Raw genomic sequence first — 23579 nt, 5'->3', positions numbered from 1 at the left:
GAGGTCTGGGATTGTGTTTGCAGGTGAAGGATTCACTGTCCTCTCTGACCAAGAGTGTAAACCAGTCCAAGCAGCCAGCGTCTATATTTAGACAACTTCTGCAGGAGAAAACTCTTGAATTTTTAAAGCTTCTCTCTCTGTCGGACAGAAGGATTGCCGTAGCAACCCCCTGGTTTCCCAGGGTGATCAGAGAGCCCCATTACATCATGGTGACCTTAACACACACCTGGGTGTCTGCACCTTTGAGGACCTAGTGACCAAAATGTCATGTTAAAATGTTAGCATTTAGCTCAAGCACAACCACAATCTACTGCTAGCTTGGCTAAAATCCTGTTAGCTCCAACTAGATGACTGATGTCACTCCTTGTTTCCCTTCATTTCTCTTCTAATCCTTTTTTTCCCTTCATCTTCTGTCCTCCTCCATGCGTCCTGTCTCCCACCTCACCCCTTCTATCCTTACATGTGGTCATCTTTTCTTTCGTCTCTCTCCTTTCGTCACTTTCACCTCCTCATGTTTGTTTATTTAAGATCACTGAGGAATTTGCAGAGACACAAATACAGCAGCTTCATCCTCAAGGGACGACGAAGGTCAGGGATTGATGAGGCAACAGAGTCACATCATCTGCAAACAGCAGAATCCAAACCAGATATTATCGTTAATAATACTCAGACCCTGAGTATCAAACAAGATCAGAGGCAAGAGGCTTAAACACTTAAAGACAGGTAGACCGACAGGTACAGTCATGCATTCCCTCTGATTATCACTTTTAATTAAAACTACATTTTCAGAACTTGCTTCCATTAATCCTTGACCCAACCAATCAGACGCTAAATGGGTGAGGCGGACCCCGCCAGCGGTGAGTGCTCACCTCTTTAATCCATCTCCCTCCGCGGGACAGGAAATGCCGGACAGCTAATTAGCACCGACTGATGCGGCGTCTCCCTGCTGAGACGACCTCCAGCTCCGTATGACTTTTATTGTGAAGTGATGCACCAAAAACAGAGAGGATTGTGGGTAGGATGGAGAGAGCTGTCACTTGACTGGTCACAAGAGATCCAAACTTTGTTCAACTTAATTAAGATTTGCTTTGAACCAGGAAGACCAGAACAAAACAAAGGACATCCAGGATGGTGTGAAGTCTTTGGTAGCAACTTACTAAAGTGTTTTTAAGAAACATCCCATAATAAACAATAATTACCTTGACCTGAATTGAAACCCCACCTCTACCGTGGTCCATGTTGCTTCTCAGTACCTAAACATAGACTTAGAAAATAGACATAAAATCTGTAATGGTGCTAGCGATGCTAATCTGGAAGCTAACATGTACACTTCCTGGTCAAGGAGGAGCAACAGGACCTCCAACTAACTACCTCATCAGCTCCAATTTAACTTGGAGCTGATGGAGGACAGCAGTTTTCTCTCCGGCTGTAGTGGTCACATGTTTAGTTTCATCCGTTTCTAGATCTCCATGTTTAGCAGCTTCTTAGGATGCTGACGGTTTGTTCATTTTACCACCACCTACAGGCTTTGGACTAGGCTGTCTGGTTCTGGTGCTGCTTTAGGGGCTTCCTGTATGTCTGATCAATGAGTCTGCATTTCCAGACACTGATAGTTACACAAGGCTGATGCTGATTGGTCGATTGAATCTCCAATCAGATTACTCCTCTGATCTGATTGGCGGATCGGTGCAGCGTCTGCAGTGACGCGGACTCTGTATCGGTCCGTCATGGTGGAGAAGGAACTGAGCCGAAAGGCAAAGCTCTCGATTTACCAGTCGATCTACGTTCCTGCCCCCACCTTTGGTCACGAGCTGTGGGTCGTGACTGATAGAACGAGATCCCGGATACGAGCGGCTGAAAAGAGCTTCCTCCACAGGGTGTCCGGGCTCTCCCTTAGAGATAGGGTGAGAAGTTCGGTCATCTGGGAGGGACTCAGAGTCGAGCCGCTGCTCCTCCGCATCGAGAGGAGCCAGATGAGGTGGCTCGGGCATCTGGTTAGGATGCCTCCTGGACGCCTCCCTGGTGAGGTGTTCCGGGGACGACCCAGGACACGCTGGAGAGACTATGTCTCCCGGCTGGCCTGGGAACACCTTGGGATTCTCCTGGAGGAGCTGGACGAAGTGGCTAGGGAGAGGGAAGTCTGGGCTTCCCTGCTTAAGCTGCTGCCCCCGCGACCCGACCCCAGATAAACGGAAGAAGATGGATAGATGGGTGGATGGATCTTCAACAGGAAACTGGATCAACTACAACTTTTACCACCAACATTAAATTTGAATTCAGTAGCAAGTAATAATTTCAGATGAATCAAAAATCTATTACTACCGTTAATATTGTTACTACCAGAGTCACTATCACATAACACATTCATGTTATGAACCTTGTTCAACCTGAGGAAAGAGTGACGGGGTCTGACTATTTCCTGCAATAAAACACAGTCCTTTTGTCATCATCAATATTTTATATGTTCTTAAACTTACAACAATCAGAGTCACAACCATCGTCAGACTCATAAATAGATCAGCTGAATCCTCTAGAAGTTACAACAAATATATACAGATTTAAACATTACAAAGAAAGAGGTCGGGTGTCTGCCCAGCACATAAACTGATCCCACTCAGTCAGTTTGGAGCAGACTCCGTTCAGACACACAGAAAACGCTTCATTGTTTTCAGGGCAGCCCAACCTTCTTCTCCAGGTAATGTCTGACATTTACTGCTGTTAGTTCATCATTCAATAAAGTTGGTTTGAAATGATCTCAGGTGAAATAAGAGCTGTACCAGACTAATGTCTGGACTCTAAGCAAAGCTGCTCTGGAAACAGTTTCTCTGCCATGTATTAACAGCAGACTGAAGATATAATTTTTTGCAATGTACAAACAAAAATTAAACAACACAGGTCGTTACAACATAAAACGCACAAGGTTAATGTCCAGGATATAGTCACAGCCAGACATTCAATCCAGGGCATAGCCAGAATTCAAAGAAAAAAGAAAAAAAATGAAGGCAAAAGTGTTACAAAAGCACAAAACTGATTAAGATAATCTGCTGTTCAAAGCAGGAAGTAGACCGAGCCTGACAGTTACACAACAGCAGCCAAAGGCGACAGTGTCAGCTTCAATTGTTTGGGGTCTTAAACCAAAATTCATAGTGCAAGACAAATTACAGTCCATGTGGTCAAAGAAATACACTCATCCCTGCGGATTTAAAGTTATAGTAGCAGAAAAAACACAAAGAGATGGAATTATGTGGTTTCCTCAAACATCTTGAAGGACAGGAGAGAAAAAGCACTGATAGCAAAACATAAAAAAGCAGTCTTTTATTTAACTGTACTTTTTTTTCTCAACCATAACGCTCCAATGTTAATATTTATTTGTATATTTGATTAAATTCATGATTTTTTTTCATAAAATCCCAAATTTTCACTAAATGGATGAGGACTATGAATCCAGCAAATAGTCCATGACATGAACTGCCTAGCATCTCAGACAAAAGTGAAAACAATAAATAAAAGCTAAGTTGCAAAACAGACGGACCAGGAAGTCGCCCCGGTTAGAACTCAAACAAACAGAACCTATTAAAGCAGGATGATTGTGCTCCAGGACATAGTTGCAGCCATTATTGTGACCCGTTTGGTCGATTTGGGGATTTCAGACCATGTGGGTTATTTATTGATTTAACCTTCCCTGATTGGCTTCATGAGTGTGACATCACACCTATCAGAATGACATCAGTGATCAGGTTAACGTATAAACGTATTTTGGATCACCGCTGATCCTGAAACTGTCAAAATGACATCACACCTTTCTCAGCCAGTGATTGGTTGCCTGTAGGGAGGTGAGGATGTTGTTTTGAAACCCAAAACAATATTGATTTTAGTTATTTTTGTGCTGTGGCCTGAGGTGGATAACAATTCATCAAGTAAGGTAAGGTCCTGATTAGTTCATTAATGAACCTGCCTGATCCTGATTGGTTCTGGTATTCCATTTTCAAATTTTTATTCTAAAGTCATTAATACACTTTCAATCTGGTGAAAAAATGATTCCATGAATCTCAATCAGATAAAAACTTGACAACATTCCATTGTCAAGCATCCAATTTTTGTCCACCCTGTAACGACACCGCCCAAACTGCCACTCGTCATAGCCCCGCCCTCTGCTGTTAGCATAACAACGGTCATGTATTAAACCGGGGATTGACAGCAGGTCTGGGGGCTTTGAGCAACATCTCATGTCAGTCACTGTCTCCATGGAGATAAGGATCTCCTGAAGGTCATATGATGCAAAAACTCAAACTCACGTTCGTTTCTTAGAGCGCAACCAAATCCAGGAATTAGATTTTTTTTGTCAACAGGTGGACCAGGAGATAGACAGACCGCAGCAGAGCTAATGCACAGAGGAGCCAACATGACACACCCGTGTGAGGTATTCCAGGACATAGCCAAGACCCTCAAACAGACACAAGTGATGGCTTACAGTCCACTGTAATGAGTTTTCCAGGTAGTAGACAGGATTCAGAGAAAATGAGCGGTGCAATCTAATTACAGTACATTCAGTAGTAAAGCAAATCCATTCCCTCTGATAAAAAAAACTTTTCACTGTTAAATCTGACTCCACTGAAATGATTAATAAAGAATACCTCCCCTACACCTCCCACACCCCCACCCCCAAGCAGGCTGTGAAGGTGAAATCATGGCGCAACATGAAGTTATATCTCCAGGTGTTAGTCTGAGCCCAGCCCACACCGTCCACAGGTGAACGATGGCGAAGGAAGGGAATGGACGGATGGGCCCAGGTGTTAGTCTCATCCCAATCCAGCTGCACTACCACCGGGGCTGCACTCCTTACTGAGACGGACTAACTCCTGGGACAAAAGCTCCAGGTCCTGCAGAAGGAGACAGTTTTAGCTGTTAGAATACAACTATAGAACACACAGCTGATCATGACGTGACATCAAAACTGACATGAAGGTCCACAGCAGAGGATGAAACACTATTATTAACCCTTGTCAAGCTGAAACCTTCACTGTAGCTGCTATGCTCCGCATGGAACGTTGCTGACAGAAGCAACTCATTGCTGAAACTTCTAAGTCATGTCCCTGCAATAGGATCCTGAGTTTGTTCTGGATGATGCACGGTTTTCAGATGTTAATGCTTTCAGTTCAGAGGCCATGATGTAGAGTAAATATCGGGTATTAACTAGCCTCCTTCTTCTGCATCTGTTGTGAAGAACTGAGGAGTTTTTGAAATCTTTGAAGAAGAACAAACTTCCTGCTACTTTAAATCGCTATCAGCAGAGAGCTTTCATTTTTCGGCAACATGCTCGTTTCATTTTACCTTCTGCAGGTGCATGTTCTTGGTCAGCTGTTCCTCCAGCATGTTCTGCAGCTTCTTGTTCATCTCTCTCAGGTTCTCGTCACCTGGTTTGACTAGATCTCTGAGGACCGAACCCAGACCTCCACGCTCTCCTTGAGAGCCTCCATGACCTCCGACTGCACCGCCCGACACATCTGAGGACGGAAAGGGAGGAATGAGAGATGACCTACGACTGTGAAACAGATGAAACTGAGGCCGAACCAAGTCCGAACCAAAATTGAAGACCCCCAACCCACCAGAGGAGGTTAGGAAGTTTCATGTAAGGACATATCGCAGCTGTAGGAGCTCCTGTGGAGGAGAGGAGGCAGCTGGAGTTGGGGGGGTAAATATTTAACGCCTGGAACAGTTTACCTCCAGAGAGGGAATGACCCGATGGCCCTCAAACGTCTCAAACCCTCACATGGTTCAGTCCAGATTCACGCAGACTGATCAGAACTATTGGTCGTGATTGTCCCCGGGTCCTGGTTAGCTACAGCTAACGCTAAGAAGTTTGTAGCTAGCTTGGAGCTTGTTGCATTTATCTTCAAACTTTCGCATTTTATGACATCATGCACTCAATTTTTAAAGAAAAACAGAAACTGGACTAATTGCAAAAACAGGTCAATTGAACCACGACAACCGATGGCAGTTCTTGTGGATATCATGAAAGTTTAAAGATCTAACTTGAGGTACACATGTCGTTCACGTCCAGTTTAGCCCTGAAGCAAAGCAGCAACTAATAAATCAACAGCCTGGAGCAGCTTCACAGCGATGCTCCGTCAGGGTTACACTAGCCTTAAGTAAATCCAAAGGAACTCTGGATGTATCGAAGTGTGTGTGTGTGTGTGTGTGTGTGTGTGTGTGTGTGTGTGTGTGTGTGTGTGTGTGTGTGTGTGTGTGTGTGTCTGTGTCTGTGTGTGTCTGTGTGTGCTCAAACAGCTGCAGTATCAAATATTCATCACCCACAAAGTCCAGTGTTCAGCTCGGCTCCCAGTTTTACTGCCCATTACATTTACCATTATCACAGAGCCACTGGGAGTGGAGTGGAAGGAGAGAGAATGAAACCAGTCACACATGAAATTGAAAACATCAGGAGAGGGAAAACAGAGTGAAAATGGAAGAAAACAGGATGACGGAAAAGAGGAAATCTGAAGGGAATGACTGCAGCAACACATTTGACTTCAGATGGTCACTGCTAAAGATTAGGATCTACTTTCAGTTAAAAACAAACAGAATTTCAAAGAATACCGTCAGCATTAAAAACTTCCTTCACAGCGACTCCACTCATGTCAAACGAGACTAAAGCCTCGTGCGTTTTGTTGTTTAGCGTCATGTTTTCATATATAAGAGGTCCGAGCGTTGAGCTCTGAGGAACGCCGTACACTACCGGTTCATTCCGAGTCAGTGTGAACAGGGGAGGAAGTTTTACAGATGTGACTGACCATGAAAGACGACAAACTAACGACCACTAGCACAGCGCGTGCGTTTGTGTGTATCACCTATGCGACTGTCCATCACGTAGGTCTCGATGATGGAGCTCTTCCTGCAGATGTCTTCGGCCATCGACGAACAGCTCACCTCCAGATGTTTCACCTGCAGCAGAAAAAAAACATGGTTTGAATGTTGCTGGACTCTGCAGAGAGAGATCTCTCCAGACACTGTTTAGAGTACATCTTCAGTGTAACGCTTCATTGTGCTGTTAAAGTGTTAGCTCCTAAGACTTGTGAGTACTTGAGTTCCAACGTTTAATGTCTCTTTATTCTGCTAACATCAGTTCAGCTGCTCAGTGGAGTCACGATGGCTTTAGGGAGTCGTAAAGCAGGACAGGCGAATCCTTCCACAGCAGCGATGGTTCCCCAGGGCTCCGTGGTCGGCCATCGACTGCTCAGGTCTGTTCCTCAATGTCTCTATTCATGTCTTTGCAGTAAAACGAGGTGACATTGATTCCACCACTTGATTCATTCACCTGAACGAAACATTTTGCTGCTTCCGTCAACATTTAGACTTTTGACTAAAGTCTCTTAAAAACCGTAACGACTGAGTTTTCTTTACAGCTCCAGGTCAAACATACTGTACATCTTGAGCAGAGACTGTAAATGTTGCTATAAAGCACTGAATTATCTGGAAAGTGCTTTTAAAAGTTTTTTTTAAAAGATTTAAAAAAATAAGAAAATGTTCTCCTGTCACAGGTTCAACATTCAACATGAATATTAAATCTAGCTGAGAAGCAAAGATAGTTTGACAAATACTGAAAATTGAGAGCGGGTTTATCGTCGATCTTTGAAGCTAAACACACTCAGTACTTCTTGTGAGTTTTAACGGTCAGCTGACAGCTCCATTATTGCTGCTTCAGCGCTGACCTGGAAACAACAGCGATTAATAATGAGATTAATAATGGATCAAATACTTTAAAAAGGGTGGCCTGGAAGTTGATGTTTAAATCCCCACCAGGTGAAAACAGGATTAAGTGAAGTTTTCCTAAAAGACGCATTGGAAACATGGCCTGAGGTTGTCATGATAACGCGCCTCACCTTCTCCTCCAGCATCCACTTCTCCTGCTGAACCTCGGCGAGTCTTTGGAACAACTCGCCGACCTCGTCGTCAGACAACTCCGCCGGACGCTGAGACTGAGGGCTGCCCCCGCCGGACTGACGGACAGAAAGGAGACACAGGAGACCAAAGGCAGAGGTGAACATGGCTTAAGACACTAAGCTACTGGCTAAAGACGCTAAGCTAATGCCATCTAGCTAGGTGGACAAGGACAAGTTACATCTGAAATAACTTAATAACCTACAGTGAATTAATCAAGATGTGGTCGTCTGATTATGTTACCTCTTCACTGTTTGTATACTTTACTTATTTTTAACTTTATTTATACAGTGATACCTCTACTTACGAATGTCTCTTACGAAATTTTCTACATACCAAATTTCTCAGCAGGAAAATATTGCCTCTACTTACGAAAGAAATTTCGACCTACGTAATGTAAAAACACAGTATCGGCTGATACTCCAATCTCCCACCTTGTTCTGATTGGTTGGCTGAGCCTCCTTCATCATGTCTCTGTAGGAGAAGGAGGAGACGGAAGAGGAGTCTCCAGTCTGCTGAGTGCGACTGGGACTGTTGATCTCTGAGAGGACGAGCTCCTCCAGCCCTGCAGAGACAGAACACACACCTTTAACTGAATGTACCGCCCCCTTTAAGGACCCGCCCCAGAGTTGGGTGTGGTTACATCACACTTATGACCCCGCCCAGCTAGGCCAAATGTGTCCAGACCAGGTTTTCTTTAAATCCCTCCCCGTTTGTGGGATGGCTGAACAACTGACAGAATAATTTGACTTCAGTGTCAAACACACACTACAGGACGTGTTGCATTCCAGTTTTAATGCAAAACCTAAAAAAAGGGCTTAAGAATGAAGTTTTTTCACAATGCAACTACAAAACCAGTCAAAGTAGACCATCCCTTTAATGCGGCGGGGCCGTCCCTTTAATGCAGGTGCTCTGAGTGGGCAGAGATAAGTGGGCTACTTTAAAATGTCTGATTCTCAGGTTTGTTCAGAAGAACCTTTTAAACATTCATCACTGCTCATAGATTATAGATGATGCTGAGGACTGCTGTGTGTGTGTGTGTGTGTGTGTGTGTGTGTGTGTGTGTGTGTGTGTGTGTGTGTGTGTGTGTGTGTGTGTGTGTGTGTGTATACAAACAGTCTGACAGAAGGCCTGCTGAAAATGGAGTCCAAGACAAAAAGAGTAGAATGTGAAATCAGAGACAGAAACACAAGAAATATGATGGACAGCAGAGGTGTGTGTGTGGTGGGTGTGTTGTGATTGTGCTTTTTTGTGTTGTGATTGTGTGTGTTGTTGCTCTTTGGTCCACATCAGCTCTGGGAATCAGAGCATTGCATTAAATATTGATCAGAAGGTTCTGGACTGAGCCAGAACCTCTTGAGGCAGGTTTAGCACGCTGTCGATTATCGGACCCATCGGTCACAATCTGATCACATCTCAGTTAAAACACACACAAACACACACACACACACACACTGAAGTCATCAACTTGGAGTATCTGAATCCTGTCAGTCTGCAGATTAACTGTGTAAATAATTACACAAATAATCATTAAACCAACAACATAAAACTGAACCGGGTTCAACCCGGTCATCTGATGCAGATGTGTTGCTTTTAACATGGCGTCATCATCATGATGACATCACACATTCCCAGTGTGTGTGTGTGTGTGTGTGTGTTTATGTACCTGTCCTGGTCTTGCTGTTGGTCAAGATCTCCTGGAGTCTCTCCTGAAGTTTGTCGGCGCGCTTCCTCTCCAGCTGCAGCTGACGCTTCAGGTCCTTAAGCTGACACACACACACAAAACACACAGATTATGTTGTTAATTATTCGTTTCCATGCTCGGCCTCCCCTTTAAGGATATGTGCCCCTTTAAAACAGGTTCTGTTCTGCCGGTCTGGACTCACCGCTGCGCTGCCCTTCTTCTCTAAGATCCGCTGCCCGTCCACCGTGTCCCTGATCTCCTGCAGAAACACAGAGCTCACTTTTATAAATGTTTGATCACTAGTTTTTGTTCCAGGCTGATCACGCAAGCCGGTTCTGGAGTTTCACAAATTGGGCTCCTCAGACCCGTCCCTTCAGGTTCTGCCATTACCTGTTTGAGTTTTCCGATGGTGTTGCTGTGTTCCTCCCTCTGCTTCTCCACCTCCACCAGCTCCTGCTTCATTCTCTCCATCTCTGAGCGCTTCTCCTGCAGGACAGACGGCGTATTTAAACCGGGTTTGGAGTCCTTCCAACTTAAACGTCTTGGTTTGTGACTAAAACACATGACAGAAGTGTCCAACAACTGTTCCTATGGGGAGGTTAAACCTTCTCTGCTCACAGTGTGACCTGAAGATACAAAGCCTGCAAACTATTATTGGGTGCAGTGATGAGAAGCCGGTAATTACTGGTTTAGTGTCGACATGCGGGATAGAAACCAGTACAAACAGTTTGGACTCTTTAATCTGCAGCCACTTCACCTGCACTGATGGCTCGGGGCTTAATCCCGCTGAAGGAGAGATTAATTTAAAAAAAAAACACTTTTAATTCCACACTAATCTTCTGCTGCTAATTAATTTGACTAAAATCTACATAAAACGCACCCGAGGGCAGCCTGACGAGGGGAACCAGGTAATACTGAGGGAATGTGAGATAATTACTGTAACGTCTGTCAGACGGCGGTTCATCAGGCAGGAAGAGATTTTCCAACGGCGACACAGCCAAACAAAAACAGACAGGAGACACTGAGAGACGTAGGAATGACAAGAACCACCATGTTTTCCCTGTTACGCTGTTTTAAATTAAGTTTTTTCCTTGTCTGCCATGTTTTTCCTCCTGTACACGAACATAACTGATTCCACAAAGTTTTCTGACTTCAGCGTTCCGGTGGTTAAAGCAGCCTGAAAGATGAGTCCCTGTAGCCACAAAAGCTAATGTTAGCAAGTCTGAAGCCAACTCCTCTATAGAATCTTGAGGTGGCGACACCTTGATGACATCATCATGTCATTAATTTTCAAATACAACAATTTAAGTACTACAAACAAGACGTCTCATCCTGCTGCAGCTCTAGAGTCAGAATCCTGGTCCTGGAAGGGTTTGAGGTCCAGACCTGCCCCCCTTTGGACCATCATGAAGCAGTAAATAATAAATTGACTTAATGGATGTTTACCATGTTGAAAGTGATGTCACAAAACAACATCATGGAACAGCTGTTAAACACCGGGAATGAGGCGATGTTTATATAAAAAACAAACTGGATTCAATCAAAAGGTGAAAAAAGGAGTAAAAGTTACTGCATTTTGAATTTCTCGACTTTTCTTTTTTTTTTTAAACTTTTTTTTTGGATTGGGGTTCACACCCCTGTGATTGGTCGGATAATGCTGGGGGTTCTGGGACCGGTTCAAAAACGTTCTCCCTTCATGGAACACCTGATTTTAAAAAGTTCAAATCCTGTGTCGGATTCAGTCTGAAGTTTATCTCCATCCCCGAACAATTAACTGTACTAATGAAGAGTCACCTCCAGGAGCCGCAGATGACGAGACAATAAAACAAGCAGCTGTGCATTGTGGGACACTTGAGAACGGATGTCCTCTCAGCCAATCAGATTAGCACCTGACTCTGCGGTCCGCTGAGAAAACCTTGAAAGAGTCCAGAGACCGATAACTGATGGCTGTTATCAGCCAGGTAGCAGAAAGAGCGAACCAAAAGACCAGGGTTAATTAAAGATAGCAGGAGGCTAATCAGCCCAGACTCCACGTTGGGTTTCCCGTCTGAAGGAACCAGAAACTTTAATGGTGAATCAAATCTTATAAATTAGTCTGTAGCGCCTGATGTTCACTCACACGTGAAATGTTCAAAGCAGGAACAGGAAGATTGAAGGCTGTGAATAAATTCTGCATGAATTAAAGTGAGGTCCAGCAAGTTTGGTTCTGAGCTGGTTCACAGAGTGTGTTTGTTGTAGCATTGGGTTCAGAGCAGGAATCTGTTCTGAATCAGTCTGAGCTGATAACCAGTTAACCACCAGTAGAGGGCAGCAGCACATCGCTGTAGCGTTTGGTCCCACTAGAGAAGAGGACCACCACGTTACGGTCTGTAGGTGGAGATTATTATGGTCTGCACATTATTGTGGTCTGTAGGTGGAGATCATGGTTTGCAGATAACTATTATGGTCGGTGTTTATTACAATCTATAGATTGAGATTATTATGGTCTATAGATGGCTACTATGGTCTGTAGGTGACTATTATGATTTGTAGGTGATTATTAAGGTCCAGCAATATTTTGGTCTGTAGGCGGGGATACTGTGGTACCTTGGCGGGGATATTATGGTCTGTAGGCGGGCATACTGTGGTAAGTAGGCGGGCATACTGTGGTAAGTAGGCGGGGATACTGTTTGTGTTGTTCAGTTGGTTTCTAATACAGTAGTTTGTTTCAGTGTCCTCACAGTCTTTTCACCAAACATGCTAACAGATGGTGTGAATGTTCCACCACTTGACCTGTCTGTGTTACCATGGAGACAACTATACTTTAATTAGAAATACATGCTCAATTAGAGCTGGACTGGAATCAACACAATACACATGCATACATACCACATTTGTACTCATAGATTTAGTGTGTGTGTGTGTGTATGTGTGTGTGTGTGTGTGTGTGTGTGTGTGTGTGTGTGTACCTCCAGCTGAAGTGTGTGTTGTTTCTGCAGCTGCTCTATGTCCTTTTGATGCTCTTCTGACTTTTTCTCAATGTTCTCCTGCAGAGACATTGAATAAATTACTCAAACATCAATTTAAACAACTTCCTCCACTGTGATTGGTTCAGAGGATGACATGGTGATGTCACAGGCAATCCTCTGCATCACTCGTTTGTAACCAGCAGATTGTTGAGTTTGTTGTGTAGCCTTCTATGTATCATGAATATTGACTTTATTTCATGTCTAACATGCTAAACATTTATATCTATTTAACTCTTTTTAGTCCACCTCAGCACCAGAACTACATCACCACCGTGAAGATGGACTCCCTTTCATTCTAGGAGGTGTGACTGACCTCTGCCTCTTTCAACCGCCTCTCAAACCATCCTTTGGTTCCCTCCATGGACAGAACTTGAGCCTGCAGCTCCTCCACCTGCTGCTGGAGGCCTTCCATCTCCCTGGTCCGTGCCTGGGAGCAAATACCTGTATGAGGACCATGTCACCATTGGGAGACCCGGAATGGATCTCTTTATTGTCCACACTGCTCCTTGTTTCTGTCTCTTCTGAACCACCTCCTTACTCTCCTTCTTCTCCCTCCTGTTCACCTTTTCATCTCTGAGCTGCTGTCGGATTTCCTCCTCAGAGCGGTTTTTGTCCTCATGGAGTCCTCGGAGCTCCTTCTCATAGCGAGCCCTCACCCCCAGAACCTGGAGGAGGTGAAGAGCAGTAGGAGGAGAGTGTGATAGAAAAAGAGGAGAGGAGAGGAGAGGAGAGAGATCTGATGAAGCTTCTTTTTGTTTCTAAACATTTTATGTAAACGAGAAATGATAAAGAAAACAGATCAAAATAATCATAATAATTCAGAAATAATCAATATCAATCAGAAATAGTCAATAGAGTGTAACACAAGAGAGAAGAGGAAAAAGACAAGTAGCAGTTCAGTGTCACCTCCTTCTCGTGCTGCAGTTTGAGGTCTGACAGCGCCTCCTTGTGGTCAGACTTCTCCTGGTTCAGCTGGATGGCCATGTCATCCAGCATGGACTTCCTCTTCTCTGCTGTCTGCATGCGCGCGTGCATACACACGCACGCACACGCACACGCACACGCACACACACACACACACACACACAAACACACACACACACACACACACACACACACACACACACACACACACACACACACACAAGTTGCAGAAGAAAACAATCTGATCATTCATGGCTAAGCAGAACTCAGACGGTTTAACTCCTTGGAGCAAGACAATCTGACCTCAACTCAGCGGAGGTTGAACTCTAGTTTCAAGCTGCATCAATAAGATCTGCACTGGGATCAATTGTAATGTATAAAGTCCAAAGGTTCATTGCACCCGCTCTACACTTATTCTATGGGTGTGCTCATACATATTGAAAACCTTCAGCCAATCATGTTCAGACATGCTGCGTGTACCTTCTTAGCCTCGTCCAGCTCTCTCAGAAGTCTCTCCTTCTCAATTCCTTCATCTGTTAGCTGCTCCAACAACTTCCTGTTGGCAAAACTTGACTCCTGTAGGAAAGGAGGACAGAAATGGAGACAACGATCTAATCAGTGCAAAGGTGAAAATCACCACTACCACACTGTGACAATGCTAATGCTAACCTCACTGAGCTAAACCTGTTAAAATCTGAACTAGTCTCTCTGGGCAGGTGTGTTACCTGCAGCTGCGAGTCGAGGTCATCTCTCTGAGCCAAAAGGCTCTCATGTTCAGACCGTCTCTGCTGAATCTCGGCCGCCAGCGCCTCCTGCTGTTCACGCAGAAGATTCATCTCCTGAGTCTTCGCCGTTTGGATCTGCAAGCATCACTTCATTGATTATAACAGTTTGAAGAACAGAGCATGGGCCGACTCAAACGCTGAACAGAGAAGATGGCAGGTGAGGCTACAGGTGGAGATTACAGGTGGAGACTACAGGTGGAGAATAAAGGTGGAAAATAAAGGTGGAAAATAAAGGTGGAGACTACAGGTAGATGTTACAGGTAGAGCCTACAGGTGAGGTTACAGGTTGAGACCACAGGTGGAGACCACAGGTGGAGACTACAGGTACAGACTACAGGTAGAGACGGCAGGTAGAGACGGCAGGTGGAGGCTACAGGTAGAGACCACAGGTGGAGAATACAGGTGGAGTCTACAGGTGGAGACTACAGGTTTAGTCTATAGGTAGAGACTAGAGGTGGAAGCTACAGGTAGAGATTACAGGTAGAGACTACAGGTTTAGTCTACAGATAGAGACTACAGATGGAGAATACAGGTAGAGACTACAAGTGAGGTTACAGATTGAGTCTACATCAGTGCTTCTCAATTATTTTCTTCTGCGCCCTCCTAGCAAGACGAAAACGATTCGCACCCCCCACTCTCTGCCGCGACTATAATATCAATTGTCTGTAAAATGTCAAGTGCACCTCTGCGTAACATTGTATCCTTGTTAATATTAAAGAAAACAAAAAAGTAAAAAATATAGTTCACTTTATAACAAAGACCAATTTTATTAACATTATCTTTTAGTCTATAACAGAAAAGTTTTAAGTGCATCAATTTGCCTTAAATTAAAAAACCTTGTTTAAACTGCAAGTTTAAGTTAAGTTCCGCTTTAATTTATTTGGCTTTGTGCTGTCTGCTGCATTTTTAGACACAGTAAACACACCGGTCTGCTGTCACAGTGAAGCTCAGCGCTACAGACGCTTCTTCTTAGTTCCTCAAGCTAATACTCCCTGCACAACAGGTGAGGTTACAGGTGGAGACTATAGGTAGAGACTACAGGTGGAGACTATAGGTAGAGACTACAGGTGGAGACTACAGGTGGAGACTACAGGTGGAGACTACAACCAGCAGCATTACAACAGACTGCTTGTTTTATGTGTCATAAAGGGTTGGTCGGAACATCCCGCACCTCTGGTCTGGTTGGTGGTTCCGTCTGAACAGGGACCATGAAGAGGCTCATGGTGCCTCCAGTTGGTCACGATCGTGAAAAGTAAAACCTAAACATCATTCTGAAATTGAACCTGGGGGAGACTCAATCACAGAAGTCTGAGGGTACAAAGGTGGAGGAACCATCAATTCAGTACTCTGGCGCAGCTCCTAGCAGCAGGTAGTTAAGGACGATAAACTCAGTCTACAGCTAACTGAAACAGATTTCTATATGGGGCAGTTCGTTAGCTCTGACCAGTGGTCTAAGGTTAGCACTCTAGAGAAGGGTTCTAAGAGGACCATGATATAAAGTTACCTGTTCCAGAGTGCACAGATTGGTCCTCAGAGCACTGCCCTCCTGTGAAACGGGTGACAGGTCCACACTGAGGAGGACTTTCTAGATATCATTCTAGATCATCAACCTAACGTCAGACGACAGTACAGTGTTCCTGTTAGGTTTTCTACATTAGAACTACCGCCTGGAAGAGTCAGTGTTCTGTTTCTGCTCTACGAAGAGTAGAATGACTCAATCAACGTTATCAATCAGATTGATGAGGGTATCTGGATCTCCATCAGGTTAGCAGTTAAAGGGTCTCAAGGAAAAACTAGATGGGACACGGTTTCCGTGGAACCCTTCCAGGTGACGTCCAGTCTTATTACCTGTTCTAGAGCAGCTAGGTTAGTCCTCAGAGCATCGTTCTCCTGCAGGATGCTGTCCACTTGCTCCTGACTGACTGCACTCTGATTGGCTACCTGTAGCACCAGCACATCCCAGATGGAGGGAGAACGGGTCAGACAGGACGGAGGGGAGGAGGAAGGAGCCAGAAAAAAGCAGGGATTAAGTTAAAATTAGGCAAAGACAGATTAAAAAGAGATTAAAAAGAAACAGGAAATCAAAAGGAGGAAGAAGAAGAAAGAAAATGACGGCAGGCGGTCGCTCAACATGTCAGAATGTTTTCACACATGACAACAGTGGTTCTACTTTTAACCTGGCTTTTCATCCCTGACTTACTTTGGCAGGGAAACATAAAAGGGAGGTAAAGACAGCAGTTTTCCTTAACAACCCCATTATTATAATCATATTAAATATAAAACTGCATCAAATGTCAGCGTTGTCTCTGCCCTGAACAATGACTCACAGGCTGGCAGGAAGTTACACCCACGGAAGTGTTGCTGTTTCCAGGTCAGATGAGCACTTTACCTGGTCTTTGAGAGTGTGTACAGTCAGTTCGTGTTCCTTCTCTTTGCTCTGCAGCTGCTCTCTCAGTTCTGCTGCCGTCTAGACCCAAACACAACCAAGGACTTTTACTTGTTGTAAGACTAGCCAAATATCATCGGGATGCTGTTTCTAGTGGTGGAATGAAACTAAGAACTGGAATTCAGTGCATTACAGTACTTCACACTTCCACTGCACAACATGAAGGTAAGTATTTGGATTACTACAAAGAACATTCAATACATTAAAAGTCATTAGACATTTTTATATATAGTACTTTAGCATGATGCCAATACTTAAAATGCTATGTACTTTTACTATGCAGGACATTTACTTGTAACAGAGTTCATGTGCACAGTGGCAGTACTGAGCAATGACCTGATTGGCTGCCATGACATCTGACTGAAGTTTCTGGATGCGAATGTTCGTGGCCTTTAGCTCGTCTTCTTTCCTATGGTTGATCTCATCAATTTTCGTCCTTCAACCAATGAGAACACAGTTTGTCAGCGTGCAGTACTACATGATCACAGTACTATTGGTAATGACAGCTGTAAAGGAGAGTAATGGAGGGAAGAGGAAAATGTCTTTATGGCAAAAATGCTGTTGGTATAGGCAGTAGAACCAGCAGTAATAGTAGTAGTGGTATTACTAGCAGTAGTAACAGACTTACCGGTAAATATTAAGCATAAGTATTTGCGCAAGCAGTGGCAGCAGTGTTATTATTAATATTAGCAGTAAAATTAGTAAAAGCAATAGAACTAGCAGTAGTGGTACTATAACCAGTAGTACTAGCAGTAGTATTATTCCTAGAGTAGTGTTAGTCTTACCAGTAGTATTAGCATTAGTCCTAGCAGTCTTAACACTATTATTTGCATTCGCAATTTTACTAGCAGTAGTTTAAGTCTTAGCTGTAGTATCAGTAGTATTAGCATTAGTACTAGCAGTACTAGAAGGAGAATTAGCATTAGCAGTCGTACTAGCAGTATTTTTTTTATATCTGCAGTGGTATTAGTATTACCAGTAGTTTTAGTATTAAATGCTGGCAGTGGTATTAATATTGGAAGAGTATTAGTGTTAGCTCTAGTGTTAGTATTAGCAGTAGCACAAGCAGTAGTATTAATCTGAGCTGTAGTATTAGTATAAGCAGTAATGTTAGTGCTAGCAGTAGTATTAGCAGTAGTTTTAGTATTAATACTAACAGTAGTATCAACATTAATATTAGCAGTAGTATTAGTATTCACAGTAGTATTGATACTAGCATTAGCATCAGTAGTGTTAGTATTAGTCACATTAGCAGAGCGGGTGCTGACCTGCTGTCGTTGTACAGAGCCTCCTTCTCTCCCTGCAGTCGCTGAAAACTGAGACAGAAGAAACAAATCCAGTCAACCAGTCAAACGTGTCCTGCAACACAAGCGCCACCTAGAGGAAAAGAACTGGAACATCCCCTATAGATGTAGTAACCCTACAACATGTTCACAGGTAGAGTGCAAACGGCTCACCTTTCCTGTTTCTTCTTTAACTTGTCAGACAGCTGGAGGAGAAAGAAAAACGGAAAATTCTTTAAAGAGATGTTGAGAATAAATTATAAAAAGGCTCATCAGAAATGAATTAGCTGCTTACCTTCATTATATCGTCCTGTAGTCTGGTGATTTCAGCTTGTCTGGAGGCCTGGAGGATGACAGGAGACACTTTCAGAGTGGACGTGAACAGGTGATGTTCCTGTAGTTCCGTCTCAAGAGAATCTGACAAGCCTCAGGACATAAACACCAACTCAAGATTTGAGAAGCTCAGATTTGACGTGTGAAACTCTAAATGTCATGAAACACGAGGATGCAGTTCAGTCAGCTGCGACAACTTATTGTCAGCAGCAGTGATGTCAGACAAGACCTGAAGCACATCTGTTGTGTACTTCCACCACTGATCAGAACAGGGACTAAGATCAATAAACAAATCAATGCTGCCCACAAACATTTGTCCATATCTTGAGTTTATCTCTCAGGATATATCAAATGATTCAACAACAATTCACATATTTCAATCTTCCATGCATTTTTTGTGCCTGCGGCTCAGGTGTTACTTAGGTGAGTCTCAGGTGTGTTGGTGTCTCAGGTGTGTTCCCATACCTCCAGGCTGTGGATCTGCTCCCTCAGCAGCCTCTTCTCCTCCTGCTCGGTGTTCAGTGCCATCTCCAGCTCTGGTCCAAAGCAGTGAGTTATTGGACAGAGAGCAGCCGACCAGCCTACCGCTGCCTGCTTAGCTACAATCTCCTCTACGCTCTTCTCTGACAGGCCTAAAGGGGGCGCCGCACACAGCAGGGGCACTCTGTTAGATCAGACACACACTACAGCCGGACACCCTGGGGGACCCGCCCCACATCTCATCTGACGCTTTACGACTGAGCTGCAAAGCCAAAACGCAGCGGTCTGCGGAGACAATTTCAATGACAGCATGTTAATCTGATCGATCACTCGGAAAAACAAACACAGCGAGACGAGAACCAAACAGTCTGTCTGTATCCACAATAAATCATAGAACACCATGTTTTGACTTAAAAAAGAACGAAAGCTGTGGGTCAAGAACTTTGCCTGGTAAATCACCAGACTTGTTGATTTAACTCTAAACCAGCACTTCATAAACAGAAGGAAACTATTTTTGGCTTTGCAGCTTTGTCAGAGGACACCCGCTTTAGGAGCCAGAACTTCTGCGTGAGATTGAAAAGTCGTGATTTTCCTTGAAAGCCTTGTTAACGTTCAGAGTATAGTGTGTGTCTGCTCTGGGCCAGCTAGCTGCACTACGCTCCGGTTTCCTCTCAAACAGAGGCCACGACCGAGGTGGACCTGAACTGTGATCCATTTAAGGTCCATCAGCTCATATCTGAGAGTTCAGGGTAATGAGCGCCAGAGATCGTAAATGAGTTGGTGGTTCACTCGAGTCTCCATCAGAGTGATGGAGAAGAGCTAAATATCCAGCGTGACGGCTTAAGAATGACAGATTTGTTCTCCCATGAACCAGTCTGGTTCTGAAGGAATGATACAGTTTTAAATAATTGGCTTGCACACAAAGTAAATAAACTGAAACAAGCGGCTCTGTTTAGAACTAGAGCAGAAAATAAAGCAGAAGATGAATAATCTGGCTTTATTTCCAGAGCAGAGGTCTGACATCACAGAGAAAAAAGTGAAAACAAATCAAACTCACCGTGAAGCCGCTTCACTGAGTGTTCAGTCTCCGTCTGTAAATACACGACAAACAGATTGATAATAAAGACTGCTGCCACCAGTGGTCAGGAGTCATATCTGAACTGTTGGATAATTTACTTTGTAGAAACACAAACATCATCTGGAGGCAGCGACGACCACAAATAGTCCAACCAGCTAATAAAAACCATGATAATGTCATGAAGGTGACCACACCCCCCACTGCCTCTTCATGGAGTGTTCGTCATTCATTTCAACGTCATAGAAACGTTTCCTGAGCAACACTCAAAAAGCATACAAATAACAACAGCCGCTGTCAACAAACAATTTGAAACAATTACCTGTTCCGGTTTTTCATTGGCTGCCTCTACTGCTGGCTCCTCCCCTTTCCCTGGCACATCAGAAACCCCGTTTGCGCTGGCTGAGCCGTCCGTCTCCGTGGTAACACTCTGCAGTTCCTGGAGGGCTGCAGGTGATCAGAAACAGAACGGAGCCCATTCAACAGGGAGTAACTCTCGATCATCCTGTGTTCTATCTGGGAGCAGGAGAAATCTTGGGGGGAGGGGGGTTTGATCTGGTTATGACCTTGTTTAGATCTATGAACTTGATTTTGGATGAGGATTGCATAAAGTAAAGGGGCCAGTTGGACTAGGGTTGCAGGTCAGCCTCTACTGAGTGGAGTTATTTTAATCAGATAACTCAGCGATATATTTTTAAAAAAAACACAAACAAATTTAGAAACAACTCAAATATTGATTGCACAAGTTATTGATTCATGAACAAGAACAAAACAAACTCCATCCCATATCACATATTACATCAAACTTTACAATCAGATCATAAAGTAATTTTCATTTTAGTACCAGAAATTATCCTTTTGTATGTCAGTAGGTATTTTTTGGTCCCTAAAATGTTGTCATAGAAGCTGAAAATGATCAATAGTCTCAATAAATTACAACAACCAGAATAATTCAAAAGCTCCTCCTCAATAGCCGCTGGTCTATCGCTTCCTGTATGACGTAGCTATGCTAACATCCAGCTAACCACAGAGGCTAAATTAACATGGCAGTAAGCCTCAGGTTAAAACTCAGTCATATTAAACACACCTTTTATTTTCTTCTGGAGGGCGGAGTTTTCAGCCTGGAGGCGGAGCAGTTCTCCATCGACAGGGCTGGAGGAGGGGTTGGGGGTGGAGCCGGACTTCAGGCCCTGGTTCTCCTGTTCCAGCTGCTCGATCTGCATGCACAGCTGGGAACAAAAATGAAAGCAAGCATGGGTGGTCGTACTGTTCCTGAATGCATCCTTCATGAAGTCATTGGGGTCACAAAGCAGGTTACTTTGGAGAGTTCCGCCATTAGAGTGCTGTTCTGTAGCCTGAAGTCTTCCTCCTGACTGTGGAGCTTCCCCTGAAGCATCTCATTCTCACTCAGTAGCGCCTCCACCTCCTACAGCAACACCATCACAGGTAACACAAACTTTACTGTCACTGCAGGGAAGTGAATGGATCACAAATGCAGCAAAAACAACTGACAGGAAGACTGTTGGGTGTATGAAAGGTGGTGGCCAGCAGGTGATGCTCTCAATCAGAGCAGTAACCATAACAACCAAAACTCACCTGAGCCTTCTTGCTCTTATTTAATGCCTGAGAAGAAAAACAAAACAAAATTAAAACCAACCAAATCAAAAAGAGCAACAATAAACGTGGTCATCAGAGAACAACGTTTGGTTCCAAACAATATATTATAATATATGAACACATTTGTGTATCATAGAAAAACAAACAGCATACAAAAACAAATTACCTTCTGCGCTTTGACAAAGTCTCTTTCCAAAACTACATTCTTCTGACGGAGTGCTGTCAACTCTGTAACAAAGCATCATTCAGGAAGGAAGAATGACCTCAAACACATGACTATGATGTCGCACACACAGTGACACAAATGATAGCATCTCAATGAAATAAACACAACTCTGTTGACGTCAGTGACGTCTTGTCCTGCAGTTAATCCACAGTCCTCATCACCATGAACAGCAAGGCAGTAGTTTACCTGAGGTGTTCTTCCTCAGATCATCAGACAGCTGGTAGTTCTGAGTCCGCAGCTCCAGCAGCTGAGCCTGCGCACGCACGCACGCACACGCACACGCACACACACACACACACACACTCATTGTCTTTCATATTCTAATCCTCACACTCAGAGGTCTGAGGTGAGTTCGAGCCCACATGTGTGCGTTTACAACAAAACATGTTCAGCTTGAAGTTTGAATACATTCTAACCAATACCGAAACGAGTTCAGACGATAAATCGCTTTGCGTTTACATCCTGTACGGTGGCCGTTAAGGTCAGGTTAGTCCGCATGCAGGTAACAGCTGATCTTTGACTGTCATGGGATCGGAACCCTCTGGGTCAGCAGAAACTGTCCCAAAATCATCTGATTTCACACACACCAACATTCAGCTGCTGTAGTTTTTGTACACACACACACACACACACACACACACACACGCAGCTAATATGTGTGTCAACAAACAGCACTTCAGGCTGTTAGCCTGCTGACAACTGGGTGTAGGTGATTAGCTGACTCCAGATTGCAAACACCGTTAGCACGCTAACAGGTGTCATGCTAACACACCAGCGGACGGAATGTTGTCGTCTATGATGGGGATGCTGTAGCTTAGCATAAGCTAACCCTGACATATGGAAATGAACACCGCTGTGTTAGCCTGACTCACACCCCGTGACCGGGTGTCCCGTGGATGCTAACATGTTAGCTAAATGATAGATATAAATAAGCGTTAGCATCCCGGATCTATTCTTTTTATTCGGGCTTCCTCGAGAGGAGGGGACAAAGTTACGTTACTCTGTTGACCACACTGACCATTAAAGACACCTTCACCAGTCACTACCAACCATTAAATTATCTCAGTCTGACCGCTGATGTTTTTTAAATAATAAACCCTGCAGCAGCGTCAGCTCCCCGGGCTAGCACCGTTACCAGCTAACAGATAGCATTAGCCAGCCTCTCCACTGGTGATGCCACACCTGTCCGGGGAACCCACGGCAGGGCTAAGGAAGCAGACCTTCACCGTATCAGAACCCACCGACGTGGAAGAACAACTTTCGACGCTTTCTCACCTGCATCCGATGGAACTCCTCCTCCGAAAGAGCCTGCGACATGGCCATGTTTACCTGGGCTGCTAGCTAGCAGGCTAAGCTAGCGGCGGAGGCGGAGAGGAGGAGCGCTCACTCTGACTTTGTTTCCCAGAACCGAGAATGAACGCGTGTTGAAAGACGCTACACCCCCAAAGTAACGGAGTACATTTACTCCACTACTTGTTCGAGACGCTGGCACTGCAGGTGTTTTATTTCATTCGCTGTTTGAAGCGGCAGAAAATGGATGGATTAATATTTAAATATATATATGAAGCTGCTGAGGAATATTTAAAGTCGATTGAAGTAAAAATTATAACAGCATCTAGTTTAAACTGTAATGATCAATAATCATAATCCAATAAATAATTTGGGATATATTTATTTGGTATTATAAGCCCCATCAGATCACACACACACACACACACACACACACACACACACACACACACACACACACACACACACACACACACACACACACACACAC

General features: G+C 44.1%; 1 protein-coding gene across 6 annotated transcripts; it reads right to left on the bottom strand.

The window, feature by feature from the left end:
• Window positions 1-3969: 3969 nt before the first annotated feature.
• On the bottom strand, window positions 3970-23207 carry gripap1 (GRIP1 associated protein 1). Of its 6 annotated transcripts, none has more exons than XM_068335025.1 (29): window positions 23075-23207; window positions 21986-22052; window positions 21740-21801; window positions 21553-21579; window positions 21275-21382; window positions 21044-21185; window positions 20279-20403; window positions 19939-19972; window positions 18867-19033; window positions 18364-18411; window positions 18243-18274; window positions 18054-18101; window positions 17122-17221; window positions 16729-16806; window positions 16188-16280; window positions 14280-14414; window positions 14035-14130; window positions 13537-13647; window positions 13194-13295; window positions 12944-13057; window positions 12571-12648; window positions 10013-10108; window positions 9825-9881; window positions 9605-9704; window positions 8373-8503; window positions 7881-7997; window positions 6849-6942; window positions 5332-5504; window positions 3970-4880 (listed from the first exon to the last, which is right to left on the bottom strand). In XM_068335025.1, the coding sequence occupies exons 1-29, from the start codon at window positions 23120-23122 to the stop codon at window positions 4800-4802; spliced, it is 2664 nt and encodes an 887-aa protein (XP_068191126.1). In that variant the 5' UTR covers window positions 23123-23207; the 3' UTR covers window positions 3970-4799. The 6 variants fall into 6 exon arrangements, 3 of the variants coding, with proteins under 3 accessions (XP_068191126.1, XP_068191143.1, XP_068191134.1); XM_068335042.1 differs by having other exon boundaries at window positions 18867-18937; XR_011038203.1 differs by lacking the exon at window positions 3970-4880 and adding an exon at window positions 7119-7315 and having other exon boundaries at window positions 5460-5504.
• Between the last annotated feature and the right edge of the window lie 372 nt (window positions 23208-23579).

Source organism: Antennarius striatus, chromosome 2 (genome assembly GCF_040054535.1).
Source record: "Antennarius striatus isolate MH-2024 chromosome 2, ASM4005453v1, whole genome shotgun sequence".
NCBI lineage: Eukaryota > Metazoa > Chordata > Actinopteri > Lophiiformes > Antennariidae > Antennarius > Antennarius striatus.
This window is presented reverse-complemented; position numbering and strand designations above follow the sequence as displayed.

Excerpts from the sequence above, each read along its gene's own strand:
- gripap1 (XM_068335025.1), bottom strand. The coding sequence starts at position 23,122 with ATGGCCATGTCGCAGGCTCTTTCGGAGGAGGAGTTCCATCGGATGCAG. Across the intron at positions 13,648-14,034 it reads AGCTGGACGAGGCTAAGAAG|ACAGCAGAGAAGAGGAAGTC; the intron begins GTACACGCAGCA and ends GCGCGCATGCAG. Across the intron at positions 13,058-13,193 it reads AGCAGCTCAGAGATGAAAAG|GCACGGACCAGGGAGATGGA; the intron begins GTGAACAGGAGG and ends ATTTGCTCCCAG.